This window comes from Acinonyx jubatus, chromosome B4 (genome assembly GCF_027475565.1).
Source record: "Acinonyx jubatus isolate Ajub_Pintada_27869175 chromosome B4, VMU_Ajub_asm_v1.0, whole genome shotgun sequence".
NCBI classification, from domain to species: Eukaryota; Metazoa; Chordata; class Mammalia; order Carnivora; family Felidae; genus Acinonyx; species Acinonyx jubatus.
Genome location: NC_069387.1, coordinates 25,486,537 through 25,501,630, shown reverse-complemented (window position 1 = coordinate 25,501,630; position 15,094 = coordinate 25,486,537). Strand labels below are relative to the sequence as shown.

The 15,094-nt window shown below is 39.7% G+C and overlaps 1 protein-coding gene across 4 annotated transcripts in view; it reads left to right on the top strand.

Annotated features, from left to right (window-relative positions):
- Positions 1-15,094, top strand: part of MPP7 (MAGUK p55 scaffold protein 7) — a 290,238-nt gene that overhangs the window by 109,291 nt on the left and 165,853 nt on the right. For all 4 annotated transcript variants that reach the window (XM_027073705.2, XM_053225441.1, XM_053225440.1 and 1 more), the window contains exon 3: positions 4,659-4,777. In XM_027073705.2, the coding sequence (XP_026929506.1) occupies positions 4,659-4,777 (119 nt within the window). The remainder of the gene's footprint in view (positions 1-4,658; positions 4,778-15,094) is intronic.

Below are 15,094 nucleotides of genomic sequence, written 5' to 3'. Positions count from 1 at the left end.
TTCCGGGCCCAATTTTCTTCCTTCAGACCGTAGCTCACATCCTGCCAGCTCTAGCATAGCCTTCTGTGACCTTTATCGATCGTTCTCTCCTTTAAATCACTGTGATTATTGTACATATTAATCACATGACCCTTGTCATATTTTAGTTTTTCCGTTGTTGCCTTTTGTCTCAGTATATAAAATACCCTAATACAAAAATACTGCTTTTTTTCCCCCCTGCTGGAATATTTTTGTGAGATAGTTTATTCACATGCATCTTTGACATTGTCTTGTACCATATATACCCAAATATAAGGTAGGGTTTTTTCCCCCCACTATTAAAATTCTCTCTCAGAAAAGAGAGAGCTGCCTTACATTCAAGCCCTGACAAAGTTTCTTTTACTGACTTACACAAAAAATGTGTTGATTGGAGAAGCCACAATTATTCTCATGTAACCTAAATTCCCATTTTTTTTTTTGGAGTCATTGAGACATCACTTGACAGAATTGTTCTTGTTTTAAAGAGACAGGATAGTTTCAAGGTTTAATTTTTTTTTTTTTTGAGAGAGAGAGGGAGACAGAGTGTGAGCGGGGGAGGGGCAGAGAGCAAAGGAAACAGAATCCAAAGGCAGGCTGCAGGCTATGAGCTGTCAGCACAGAGCCCGACACAGGGCTCGAACTGACGAGTTGTGAGACCATGACGTGAGCTGAAGTCGGACGCTTAACCAACAGAGTCACCCAGGCGCCCTGAGACAAGGTAGTTTAAACTAGGCTTCGTTATTATTTCTTGGAGAGGGGTTAAAAACCTCACACCTGCAAATGTTAAAGATACTTAGAGAATAGGTTAGTGGTTTTGTTGTGGAGATCAAAAACCTAAAGCTACAGGACAGGTGGAAAAGCAACAGCTTTACCCGGATCCTTAGTGATGACATCTCCCACATGTTCAAAAAAGTGTTGTGTCTCAAGTAACTGGAAGCGAAAATGATCTTCTTCAACTCTACAAGTGGCACTGATGATGAGGAAGTCATTGTGAAGGAGTTAAACAAAATGGTTGGATGAAATATGCAAGTGGGGCAAGACCCAAATATCTAAATTACCATATTTGTACTTAATAGGTAATTCAAAATGTGTGTTCCTAATCAAATTATAATTTAAATATTTTAAGCAGGGCATGGGCATCTTATCAACATCCCTGACAAGTAATTTGGTGTTTGAAGATTGTATCAGCAGCCTGAACATCTGTTTATTTTACTTAGAAGAAAATACGTTTTGAATCTTGGACAAATAGAGGAGATCATTATATTTAGGGTTGCCTTTTGTTGGGGAGTAGATAACAGGTATTGTTTGTTATCGAAGCTGTAAGATCTCTGGGGTAGAGGTGGTGGCATAGTCTGGACCTACCTGTCCTCAGGAACCAATATAGTGCTCCGAATGTGAGAATTCATAAATACTGATTCTTAGGAACATGGACCTTAAAGATGTAACTCGGGTGGTGGTCTTTGCTGAAGCCTTCCCTGATGTCTCCTTGCTCCTTGCCTCACCATGCAGTCTAACCCCTCTCTGTACTTCATAACGGATCTGTGTGTGCCTGTCCTTTCCACTGTACAGTCCTGAGGACGGGGATCGTGTCTGATTTATCTTAGACCTTTAGAGCCACGAACAGTGCTTGGTTCATAGGTACCATAAAGGTGGCCTGGAATGAAGCCCTCGTGGGCTGGAATGACTACACGGGAGGTAGTCCCTGCCTTTGACCAGGGACCATGTACATTTAGGTAACATTGTTCAAGGTATCTCTTGTTATTTGAACTCTCATTACTTGCTCTCTGAATCTCAAGGACCAAAAACATTTGGATTTCATAGTGTTCTTCACTATTGGAACTCGAGGAGCTAAAATATAAAAAAGCACGCGTGAGAGCACAGACCTGGTTTTCGCCATGGACGGCAGTGGTTTCTGGGGCCCCTGTGATGCATATGAGAGGAAATGATTGTCCGTGTTACCTGCGTTGAGGCCACTTGCCCCACCTTCCTAGCTCTTCTCACCCTCTTTCATTTCTGGCGGGCACTGTCTTGTCTCTCTTGGCTTCGGTCCATGGCTACCAGTTGTGGGAGCTGAGGAGTAGTGACTGCTGTCATCTCTAGAGACCCAACTAGGTGGCGTATAAATTAGGATTGCATGAAGCTAGGAAAACCCAGAAAACTCAGGTTTATGAGCTACTGCTAACAGAGAAATTATTTTAATTTAAACATAATATGGTTTATTCCCACAAAAAGGTAAGCAGTACTGGGTAAAGCTAACACTTTCCATATGTAAAAGACTGGGGTGGTTTTATTTCTGAGTCTGGCATTGTGTCCAGGGAAACGTATACCTACATTTTCTGTTGTTTTGACTTTGAACCATTGCAATGGTGCGTGCGTGTGTGTGTGTTTAAATCAAATGCCTATTCTGCGCCAGCCACAGGGCTCAGTGCTGCCATGTGCACGGTTCCCTTCAACTCTTATAACAGTTGTATTTATGATAATATCTTCTTTTGTTTCAACTTCATTTTGAGGTAATTGTGTATGCACGTGTTGTAAGAAATAATACAGATCCTACGTACCCTTGACCTTGCTTCCTCCAGTGGTAACCTCTTGCATAATAACTATAGTAATCACAGTGGGCAAGTTGTCACTGATAGAATCCATTAACCTTCAGACTTCACCTGTGTCACATGCACTTATTTGTGTACATGTGCATGTTTGTGTGTGTGTTTTTTTTGTTTATTACATGTGCAGATAGATGACTGTCTCTTTTTCAACATGTGAGGGAAACAAGGCTTAGGTAAGTTATGTGAAATAATGAAGTATAGACCTGGGGTTTGAATCTAGGTCTGTTTGACCCAGAGTTTTGCTTTTTCCGTAATAGTAATGACAAGTAATAGTAATAATCAATAACAACAATGGCCGAAGCTCACTGAGTTACATATGGAACAGTTTGAGTATTTACCGTGTGCCAGAGACTGTTCTAATATATTACCTCATTTAACCTCCCCCAACAACTGTACCTCATAAATTATATTCCATTTCGATTAGTACCATTAGTTAAACTAACCGTATTACCAAGGAGTGAGGAACTAGTTTTACTGCCTCTGAAATCAATAATAAAATAGTGAAATTCTACCTTCTCTTTACATAATTTTAAATCGAACCTCTGACTTTAACCACTGATCTTGGCAGTTGTCATTATTTTGTGGGTATGTATGTATCTGTGTAAAGTGAGACCTATATTATATACTGAATTAGGTTGAGACACCTTAAAAATGTTTCTCCTAAATTATGAATAGGAGCTAGTTCAGGCAAGATGCCAGGTTTTTAAGGGAATAAACATAAACCATCAAGAATACTTAAGAATGTACTTGGGGTAAGTTTGTTTTTTTGTTTTTTGTTTTTGTTTTTTTTCCTGGGATATCCTAGATCTTTTTGGCCACATACAGCTCCAGGAATGTTTGAGTTTAATCTCTCAAGTTACAGATCTGACATTCCAAGTGAAAGCTCATACATTTGGTTGTGAATTATCATTGATTATCAGAATACTATAATGCTCTTGGAAGATAATAGGTATACTAATCAGCAGTCCATAGTTTACGATTCTTTGCTAGTTAAATATCTTGTAAAGCTGTCCCTCTGATGAACAACAGCACTTATTCAGAGCAGGAATAACAACAGTCCCGTGTGTTGTAGATCCCAGGAGGTCTTGGTGTTTTTGTAGACAGCAGACAGAAATAAAAGGAAGTTTGTCCTTTTTACCTCATGTAATCCCACTGGAAAGTGAAGCATGTGCTATGAGTTGATACTGACTTCTGCCAGGTCACCTCCCTGAAGAGTCCTGGGCAGGCACTGTCGCAACATTTCTTGGACAGGCGTCTGACGGCCCCTGAAGGAGATGGATGGTTTATGCAGTACGCTACTGTGGAACACTGTGCTACTGTCTACCCCAAGGAAGCTTCTAGTGAGCAGTGCCTCCAGTGACCTCCGTCTTTGACCTTAACTCTTTCAGGGGGTATCCCATATGCTCAGATTAGAGTCAGATTTCAACTGAGTTCTGTATAGCTTGTCGTCGTCGTTTTAAACGGGCAACGACATCAAAGCAACACCAAGTGTGGTTTAATCCGTCTCACTTTTTAGAACTTGATTTTGGAAGTTAGATAATGCAAATGTTTTTGAAGCTATATGTTATTAGGAACTATTTGGAAACCACAAAACCTTTTTAATGGACCACTCTATCAATTTTCTGCTCTTCTAAGGAAGTTTTTCCTATTCATGACTCATTTCACTCTTTGGCTAACATTGAGGGAAATGTAATAACGATTAAGGAAAGGAATGTATGCGTTTTCTTCTTTTTTTTTTTTTTTTTTTTTTTTTCTTGAACGTTTGTAGACATTTTCTGTCCCGGGTTATGTAAACTTGGATGGCTGTAGAATGTTGACAATTCAAAGGTAAAAACTCGCCTGTTGATACACACTTGCGTGGAATTTAAAAATCCAAAAGATTCGTTGGCTTCTTTGGAGAAGTGTTTTGCTTGATGGCCCAGAATACAGATCCAGTAAAAACGACATGTTCCAGCTGTCATTTACACACACCTTAAAGCGAAATTAATGAGATCACTCTAAGATTACGCTTTGTGTTTTATTTTCGTTTTATAGGTCTGTATGAGCTGTTGGCTGCCTTGCCAGCCCAGCTGCAGCCACATGTGGATAGCCAGGAAGACCTGACCTTCCTCTGGGACATGTTTGGTGAAAAAAGCCTGCATTCACTGGTAAAGGTAAACCATGCTGATGTCAGATTCTCTTTGCGGAAAAACATATGGAAAAATATGTTGAGCGCCATCTAGTAAACCAGAGATCAAATTGTTGCTGTCTGAAAACAAAACAGCCTTGTTCCATTTCCCTGACGGGCATGGAAGTTGTTAAAGATCCCACCAAAAATATATAGATGATTTCACTTAATGGTGGTGATCTAGCTGTGCATACTAATGCAGCAAACATGTGCTTGCCCTGTTTAGAAAAAGAATATGAAATAGTAGCAGGAAGGTTTAGACTCTTTATGGTCGACAGTCATGAGCTGGAGTTTAACTCGAATAAATAAGTGTTCACAGCAAAAATTAGAAGGAATATATTTTCTGAGGTTAAGGATGGCAGTGGTTCAGTAGCCACATTAATTTAAAATAATTTCCTTTAACAAAGTCAACTGAAATTCGAGCAAGCTGTTTCTTTTTTGGTGCAACGCCATTGAAATGGTATTTTGTGTATAAATATCCTGATGCTAAATGCGAGTAAAAACAGTTTCTGGAGACGGTTTTGGTGAAGCATCAGGCCATGGAAATTGATCAGCCACCAGAAATGAGATCTTGCCACACAGCAACCCTGGGAGTGATCAGAGCTCTTAAAATAGTAAAATGAGAACAAGAAGCTTACTGGAAAATATGCCACTTTTGCTTCTGGAAATATGAATTGCATTTTCTTTCATTTAACTCAAGCTGAAAAAAATTGTGAGTCCTGCTTGAGTCTGTAGGAGATGGACCCCTCTGATGCCTTAGCTCCAGCTGGACCGACACTGAATTCAGCTAAATTTGTTATGGTTGCTGGTCGTGATAGAAGGCTTTTACTGATGCATAGTGTTTGAAAATGAACCACTTCTGAAGTGCTGTTGCTTCACAGGATGGAATAATTCTTAATGCATTTTGTCTAATCTGCTGAAATTCGCGTGCCTCAAGAGGTGGCAATTCTCAAGAAATGAAAATGTTGAGAAGTGGCATCTTCTTAGCAATACATGTAAAGACTAGCGTGCTTTGTTCATTTAGTTTTCATATAATCGCCAAGGTATCTTTGTGTTCTGAAAAATTTGGGGGAGATCAGTTGCTCTGTTGGGGTGTGTCAGAAGTGCTCTTGAGATTATAATTGAATGACGTTTATGATTTCCAGAGGCAATCATGAAAATATTCCTGTGTGGAATGTTTGGAAGTTAGATACCTATGGATTTGTTCAAATTGATTTGATCTACGTGGAATAAGACAGATTTCAAATGACTTCATCACCCCCTTAATCATTAAATAAACCTGCCCAAAACAATGCATGCATTTGTGATGTGGCTGCTATCTCAGTTTCCTTACCTATCTAAAATGGAAATTGTGGTATCTGTTGACAAGACCGTTTGCGAGTTTCAGATAAAAGAGTGAAGCGCTTAGTTCTCTGAATAGTTACATCGGTTTGGCAAGTATAAGCAGGCATTAAGTATTAAAAAAATTAATATCATAGTATGTAAAGGACCAAAAAGTAATGACAGAGATGGGTATGATTTCTATTAAAAGAACACCAATGTTTTAAAAAAAAATCTTAGTTATTGGGGTGCCTGGGTGGCTCAGTCGGTTAAACATCCAACTCTTGATGTCAACTTAGGTCATGATCTCATGGTTTGTGGGTTTGAGCCCCACATCAGACTCTGTGCTGACAGTGTGGAGCCTGCTTGGGATTCTCTGTCTCTCCCCGCCCTCTTTCTTTGCCCCTCCCCCGCTTCCTCTCTCTTCTCTCTCTCTCTCTCTCTCTCTCTCTCAAAATAAATAAACTTAAAAAAAATCTTAGTTACACTAGCTTTTGAGTTTCAGGCATAGATGGTTTTTCAAAGTAAATGCGAATAACAAGTGGTTAGGGAGCATACAGTTATTGATGTCTGATTTTATTAAAAACAGCGAATGGAATTTAATTCCAGGTTGACGTGGCCAGTATTTAAATAGCACAGTAACATGTGTACTATTGCAAATGTCTTTCAGTAATTACTATAAAATGTATTTTTAAAGTGAGGTTTACAGTGTCCCCCCCCCAGTCCATTCTCTGTTTCTAACTGGTTACCCCCCTTCCCAGCTTCTGTCACATGCACACCTCGAGTGTGTCCTTTGACTGACCCATTCTCTTCATTTTCAAGTATGTAAAGTCTAAAATGCCTCCAGGAGGCAGACTCATGGGATCACACTTTAAACACTGGAACAGTCCGCTTAACTGTATTCCAAGTGCCTCTATTGGAGGATAGAAGCCTCCAGCTTTTGTCCATAAATCTTGGTAGAGCAAAAGGAATCGGACAAGATGTGATTCAGAGTGAATCAAAATGTGCTTTGATGTTAGGCTCTTTTGCCTGAAGTTGTAGCTGCCGGATGTGATTGAAAGCTAGGTACAGGCAAAACTGGATTTTATTCCAGCACAGAGTTTTCATAGCGGTCATCCTATTTTATGCTTACAAAAAAAAAAAAAATGGTGGTTATAACATCGCACGGTTTTAAATACGCGTAGCTTTCTGGTCTAACGTGAAATATGCTTAAGAAGAGGCAGTTTGGCGTTAACAGCCTGTGACAGGTATGGCATGCCACCTTAGTTAGGGTCACGAGCGGTGCTCTGGCAGGGATACTGTAGTTACGAGCTTGTCACCGGAAAGGAAGTGTTATGATCCTAGAGAGTGTTAGCCGCAGCTATTTTTTAAAAAGAAAAACTCCTAAATTGAGGAGGTGGATAATCAGGACTGTGAGCACGAGGTTTTAGAAGTGTCTGAAGAAAGGCGGTCCTGATAGAAGATGTGGGAAATATCCTAGAGAAGCCTGGCTCTACGACAAGGACAGCAGTGTTCACATGACATAGTGAATGTGGTAGACCACCAGTAAGCAGAGAGCCACGGTTTTGAGAGAGAGAGAGCCGAGGAGAGGCAGAGGGTACGAGAGAATCCCAAGTAGGCTCCACGATCAGCACGGAGTCCGGCGTGGGGCTCAGTCTCATGACCGTGAGATCATGACCCGAGCCGAAATCAAGAGTCAGACGCATAACTGACTGAGCCACCCCTGCACGCTGAGAGACACATTTTTGACCCATCATGTACAAATAGAACCATGCAGCCTATAGTTTGCGTCCCTATCTCATTTCTAAATTTATCTTCTACCACTGTGGTTTTTTTCTGTTGAGATTTCTTTACATTTTATTTTACTTGTTTGTGATGCATGTGTTTTTGTAATCTGGTTTAAGTTTATTTTATTTTAGAAAGACAGCACAAGCAGGGGGAGGGGGAGAGGGGAAAGAGAGACAGACGCTCAAACAGGCTCCACACTCAGCTTGGAGCCCAACACTGGGGTCGATCCCACAACCCTGGGCTCATGACCTGAGCTGAAATCCAGAGTCCGGTGCTCAACCAACTGAGCCACCCAAGCGTCCCTAAGTTTAGTTTAGAACAAGATACGGCATAAAGACTTGCTTAAATGTTTATTTTAAACCAGGTTGTTACTTCTGTTTCCTCAAGAAATTTTTGTTTGTATTTCACAATTGTGTTCGGTTTCCAGGAAAAGAATATCACAGTTTTTGTTAAATAGTTGTGGATGTTTTCGTTACCCTTTTAAATAGTTGCATATACGTGTATGAGCAGGAGAAAAAAAGGTAGCAGCTTTTTTTGGGATTCCAAATTGTTTCAACAAAACACAGGTTGATTATTTTTAAGAAATTTTTTTGTTTTTGTTTTTTGAGTGACAGCGAGAGCAAGGGAGGGGGCAGAGGGAGAGAGGGAGAGAGAATTTTAATCAGTCTCCACACTGTCAGTGCAGAGTCTAACACGGGATTCCATCTCACAACCATGACATCATGACCTGAGCTGAAATCAAGTCAGATGCTCAACCGATCGATCCACCGAGGCGCCCCAAGAAAGTTTTTTAATGTGGCTTAATTACTGTATTTCTGTGATTTCGGTCTTAAAGAGTAATGGTATAACACTCAACCACACCCTTACAACATTTAGTTACATAATTTTAACTTTTGATGTTTTCATCATCCTGTCTTTGTTGAGTTCTTACTCTTGCCACACTCTGTATGGGCCAATAGGGCTACCATTTTCTGTTGGACAGTCCCTAGCTTGCAGTCTCCAGTCTCCCAGAGGGGTTATAGACGAGGGGATGGGCAGTTACAGTGTTCTGTGGTTAAGTCATGTGAGAGAGAGTGAGCAAGCAGGGGAGGGGCTGAAAGACAGGGAGATAGAACCCCAAGCAGGCTCTGCGCTGTCAGCAAAGAGCCCGATGTGGGGCTCGAACTCAGGGAACTGTGAGATCTTGACCTGAGCCAAAATCAAGAGTCAGATGCTTAACCAACTGAGGCACCCAGGCATCCCATTTTATGTGTAGAGCTTTTTTTGGTGCCTAACTCAACACTGGATCCAGAGGCTCATGGAGCATTTGATATTTTAAGGTGAAACTTGAACGTTGACTAGGCATTGCTCAAGTAAGAATTTATGGGGGGTTGGCAGGGTTAGGCAAAAGGAATAATCTACACAAACACCTGCAGGCAAGATGGAGCCTTGTGCCTTTAGGATGGAGAGTGACAGGTTCTCTGGGCTGGTACATGGAGTAAGGAAAGGTGTGGGGAGCAATACAGTGTGGCGAGGAAGGTAAGCCAAGACCCATTCTTGAATGACTTTGACTTTATCCCAACGCAGTAGGACCCAGTGCACAGAGAGGTTTAAATCAGGGGAATGAAGCTATCATTTTTTTTTTTCTTTAAGAAGTAAATTAGTGTGCTATGAAGATGGGAAGGGATGTGAGAGAGGGGAGGTGATTTTAGTGTGGAGAAAGGGAGGCTGATATTCAGCCTGTCCTCACCAGCAAGCCTGCCCTTTGTTAACATACGGAAACTTCTTCCCCTTCCTTGGTAAACAACTGCTGACCTCTGCCCCCGGACACCCCCACACCCCTAATCCAACCACCAGCTTGTTTATGCCAGGCCATCAGGGGTCAGGAGAGGGCTCCAGGAGATCTTTACAAGCCCTAAGTTACCAATTCTTAATGTATTTTGAATCTCTCCTCAGAAGAAAGGTGATTTTAGTTATATGTTCATTTGATATTTGGGGGATAACCAAAGAGAACTGGCTACCGTATAGTTGGACCCCTAGATCTTGAATTGAGGATAATGATGTTCTAGGTTGGAGATAATAGATTTGGGAGTAGGGTTGCCACATGAAATCCGAGGCCTCCATCTTAATTTGAACTCCAAATGGACAGTATTTTTTTTTTTTTTAGTCTAAGTATGAACCATGCTGTATTTATATTTGTGAAATCTGGCAACTATTTGGGAGTCATTAATATTTAGATGGTAACACTTTTTATAACAGCTTTTTTGAGATCTAGTTTACAGTATATCATACAATTTACCCATTTAAACTATATGCACAATGGTTTTAAGGGTATTCACAAAATTGTTCAGCCATCACCGCAGTCAGTTTTAGAATATTTTCATCACCTCCCCAAACCCCCTATCTCAGGTAGCTGACATTCCCTAATCCCTGTGTCCTCCTACCCTTCTCCACCCCAGCCCTAAGCAACCACTAATCTACTTTCTGTCTCTATATTTACCCATTCTGGATAATTCATGTAAGTGGAGTATAGAACATGTGGATTTGTTTGTGATTGGCTTCTGTTATTTAGCTTAATCCACATGATAACATGTACAATACTTCATACCTTTTTATGGCCCAATAGTCCTCCATGGTACGACTATACTTTTATACTCCATGGTATAAAAGGATATTTGTATATCCTTTTATATATAAAAGGATATTTGTATATCCTTTTATACAGTGTTGGACATTTGGCTTGTTTCCACCTATTGCCTATCATGAATAATCCTGCTAAGAATATACATATACGGGGGCACCTAGGTGGCTCGGTCTGTTAAGCATCCAACCTCGGCTCAGGTCACGATCTCACGGTTCATGAGTTCAAGCCCCGCGTCGGGCTCTGTGAGCCTGGAGCCTGCTTCGGATTCTGCGTCTCCATCTCTCTCTCTCTCTGCCTTTCCCCTGCTCATGCTATGTCTCTCTCAAAAATAAATAAATGTGAAACATTTTTTAAAAAGAATGTGCATATACACGTTTTATGTGGACATGTTTCATTTCTGGGGGGTACCTACTTAGGAGTGGAATTGCTGGGTTAAATGGCAGTTCTGCGTTTAATATTTTGAAGAACTGCCACAGTGTTTCCCAAGGTGGCCCCACCATTTCATTCCCACCAGGAGCGTGTGAGGCTTCTGATTTCCGTGTCCTTGTCAACGCTTGTTTTTGCCTGACTTTTCTCTTCTAACTTTCCTAGAAGGTGTGACGTGATACCTCCTTGTTGTGGTTTGCGTTTCCCTGGTGAATGACGACGTTAAACATCTTTTCATGTGTTTGTTGGCTATTTGTGTCTCTTCTTTGCAGAAATGTCTGTTTCTGGATTCTTTGCCCATTTTTTGCTCATTGGATTCCTTTGAAAAAATAGACTTTACTTTTTAGAACAGTCTTAGGTTTACAGAAGTGTCTCTTCAGATGTTTTGCCCATTTTTTAACTGAGCTGTGTTTTTCCCTGGAGTTTTATCAGTTTGTGTGTTTTTTGGGTTTTTTTTTTTTTTTTTGCCTTTTTTGGATATGAGTCTTTTATCAGATATGTGTTTTGCAAATATTTTTTTTTTCCAATCTGTGGCTTGTCTTTTCATTCTCTTAATGGTGTCTTTCACAGAGCAGAAGTTTTTACTTTTAATAATGCCAGTTTAACAATTTTTCTTTTATAAATTGGGCTTTTGGAGTTGCATCTGAAAACTCATTGCCATGCTCACGGTCAGCTAGATTTTCTCCTCTGTTATCTTGTAGGAGTTTTACAGTTTTGTATTTACATTTAGTTCTGTGATCTACCTTGAGTTAATTTCTGTGGAAGGTGTAACTTCTGTGTCTAGCTTCAAATTTTTGCTTGTGACTATCCAGTTGTTTTCGGCATCAGTGTTTGAAAAGACTGGCCTTTCTTCCCTGGATTGTCTCTGCTCCTCTGTCAAAGGCCAGTTGATTGTAATTGTGTGGGTTTTATTTTAGGCTCTGTTATGTTCTGTTGATCTACTACTTATCTATTCTTTTACCAGTATGACTCTGTCTTCATTCCTGTAGCTGTGTAGTGAGTCTTGAAGTTGGTTGGTGTGAGTCTTCCGACTTTGTTCTTCTCAGTATTATGTCAGCTATTCTGGGTCTTTTGCCTATTCATATAAACCTGAGAATCAGTTTGCCATATGTGCAAAATAACTTGCTAGGATTGTGTTGAATATGTAAATCAAGTCGAGAAGAATTGACATCGTAAAACTATTGTGGATTCTTGTCTGTAAACATGGAATTTCTGTTTATTGAGATCATCTTTGATTTCTTTCATCAGAGTTTTTGTACTTATTTAGATTCTGTCCATATTTTGTTAGATTATACCTAAGTTTTTGTTTTGGGGGCTAATGTAAATGATATTTCGGTTTTAATTCCCAAATTCCAGTTGTTCATTGATAGTTGTGTAAACCAGTTCAAGGCTGTCTTGGACAGATCTGTCTTGACAGCTGTCTGTGATCTGAAGCCTTCTGGAACACAGCTCCCTCCCATATTCTTTCTTTTTGCCTAGTCACACCCTTAAGTACACCCTTGGTGCATAGTGTCATAATGTCCTTCATCTGCTCCGGAGATATGATAATGATTCTCAAACATTTTCTCCCGGGTGGTCCCCCAGCACTTCCCAGTTTCTTAGTGGAGGTGTGGTTGTGGAGACCTACTCATGTTACAGCCACCCAAGACACGCTTCTGCCCATAAGTCCTCTTAATAAACCCATCTCTCATCAAGCTGGGCTTGTCAGCGTTTTTGGTCTTATAGCATCTTTGGCCTGTGGAGATTGTTTTGCATATAACTCTCTTTCACAGAACACAGGTACATAGAAATATAACTGATTTTTGTACATTAAGTTAGCATCCTGAATCCTTGCTATAATCACTTACCGGTTCCCAGAGTTTTTTTATTTGATTCTTTGGGATTTCCTACATAGATAATCATGCTACTTGTGAACAAAGGCAGTTTTCCTTCTTCTTTCCCAATCTCTATGCCTTTTATTTCCTTCTCCTGTCTTAGAGCATTAGCTAGGATTTCTAGCTAAGTATTGAATATGAATGGTGAGAGGTGACATATTTCCCTTGTTACTGATCTTAGGTGGAAGGAGTCTAGTTTTTCACCGTTAAGTATGATATTACCTCTAGGTATTTGCTACATGTTCTTTATCAAATTGAGGAAGGCTTTTCTATTCCCAGTTTGCTGATTGTTTTTATCATGAATAGGTGTTGCATTTTTTTTTTTTTGCATCTATTGATATGATCGTATTTTTTTTATCCTCTTGATGTGATGTGATTAATACTTCTGAATATGACATTTCTGGAAGAAAACCCACTTAGTTTTGGTATATAATTCATATTCTACATTGTTGGGCTTGATTTGGTGATGTTTTATTGAGGATTTTTGCATCTCTGTTCATGAGAGATACAGTCTGTAGTTTTCCTTTCTTGTAATGTTTTTCTCTAGTTTTGGTAATAGGGTAATGCTGGCCCCATAGAATGAGTTAGGAAATGCACCTTCTGATTCTGTTTTTTTTTTTCTGGAGGAGTTTGAGGATTGGTATAATTTTTTTTTCTTAAATTTACCAGTGAAACCATTTGGGCTCAGAGCTTGCTGTTTTGGAAGGTTACTAATTGTTAATTTAAGTTCTATATTAGAAATAGGCCTATTTAGATCACCTGTTTCTCCTTGTGTGAGAGTTTTTGTCACTTGTGTCTTTTAAGGAATTGGTGCATATCATGTAAGTTATCAAATTTGAGAGCATAGAATTGTTCATTATCTTTTATTATCTTTTTAATGTCCATAGGATCCATACTGATGACTCCTCTTTCATTTCTGATAATAGTAATTTGTGTCTAATTTCATTTTTTCTTGACTAGCCTGCTTGTAGGTTTATCAGTGTTATTAATCTTTACAAAGAACCAGCTTTTGGTTGTGTTGTTTTTTTTTTCTATTGTTTCCCCGTTTCAATTCCATTGATTTCTGCTATTTTATTCTTTCCTTCCTTCTCCTCGCAATTCTTGCTCTAGTTTCCTAAGGTAGAAGCTTACATTATTGATTTTAGTTCTTTCTCTCTCTCTTTTTTAAAGTTTAACTATTTTGAGAGAGAGAGAGCAAGCAGGTGTGTGCAGGCGGGGCTGGGGCAGAGAGCGAATGCCAAGCAGGCTTCATGCTGTCAGCATAGAGCCCGATGTTGGGCTGGAACCCACGAACTGTGAGATCATGACATGAGCTGAAATCAAGAGTCGGATGCTTCACTGACTGAGCCACCCAGGTGTCCCGTTTTTGCCTCATGCATTGTGACACTCTTCTCATTAGGTACGTACACATTAAGGATTGTTACGTGTTCTCAGAGAACTGACCCCTTTATCATTATGTAACACCCTCTTTTATCCCTGACAGTTTTCCTTGTTCTGCCACCTGCTTTGTCTGAAATTGGTGTAGGTTCTTCAGCTTTCTTTTGGTTAATATACGTATGGTTTATCTTCATCCATTTCTTTACTTCTAATCTACCTGTGTCTTTATATTTAAAACGGGTTTCTTGTAGACAGCATATAGTTGGATCTTCCTTTTTATCTACTGTCCCAGTCTCTTGTTTTAATTGACATATTTAGACCATCCACATTTAGAGTCATCGCTGATGTAGTTGGGTTGATATTCACCATCTTTGCAACTGATTTCTACTCATTACACTTGTTCTTTTTATATTTTTATCACCCTCTCTCACTTTTCCCTCTCTGCTTTTAGTTGGACTTTTTATATGATTCAATTTATTCTTTCCTAGCATATCCATTATACTTTTATTATTTTTGTTGTTTTGAGAGAGAGCGGGAGAGAAAGAGAGAATCTTAAGCAGGCTGACATGGGGCTCGATACCACAACCCTGGGATCATGACATGAAATCAAGAGTCAGATGCTCAACCAACTGAACCACCCAGGCGCCCCCTCCATTACACTTTTTTACAAAGGTTTTTTTTAGTGCTTGCCCTAGAGTTTGCTACATTCGTTTACCACTCATCTAGGTTCACTTTCAATTTCACAGGTAGTAAAATTTCTTTCTTGTAAGAAACTACTCCCCATTCCTATTTTCCATCCTTTATAACATTGCATAATAACATATAACATTGAATAATCCATTCATTCACTCATATTTTTAAATAACTTCAAAATAGCAATGTGCTGAGTTATCTG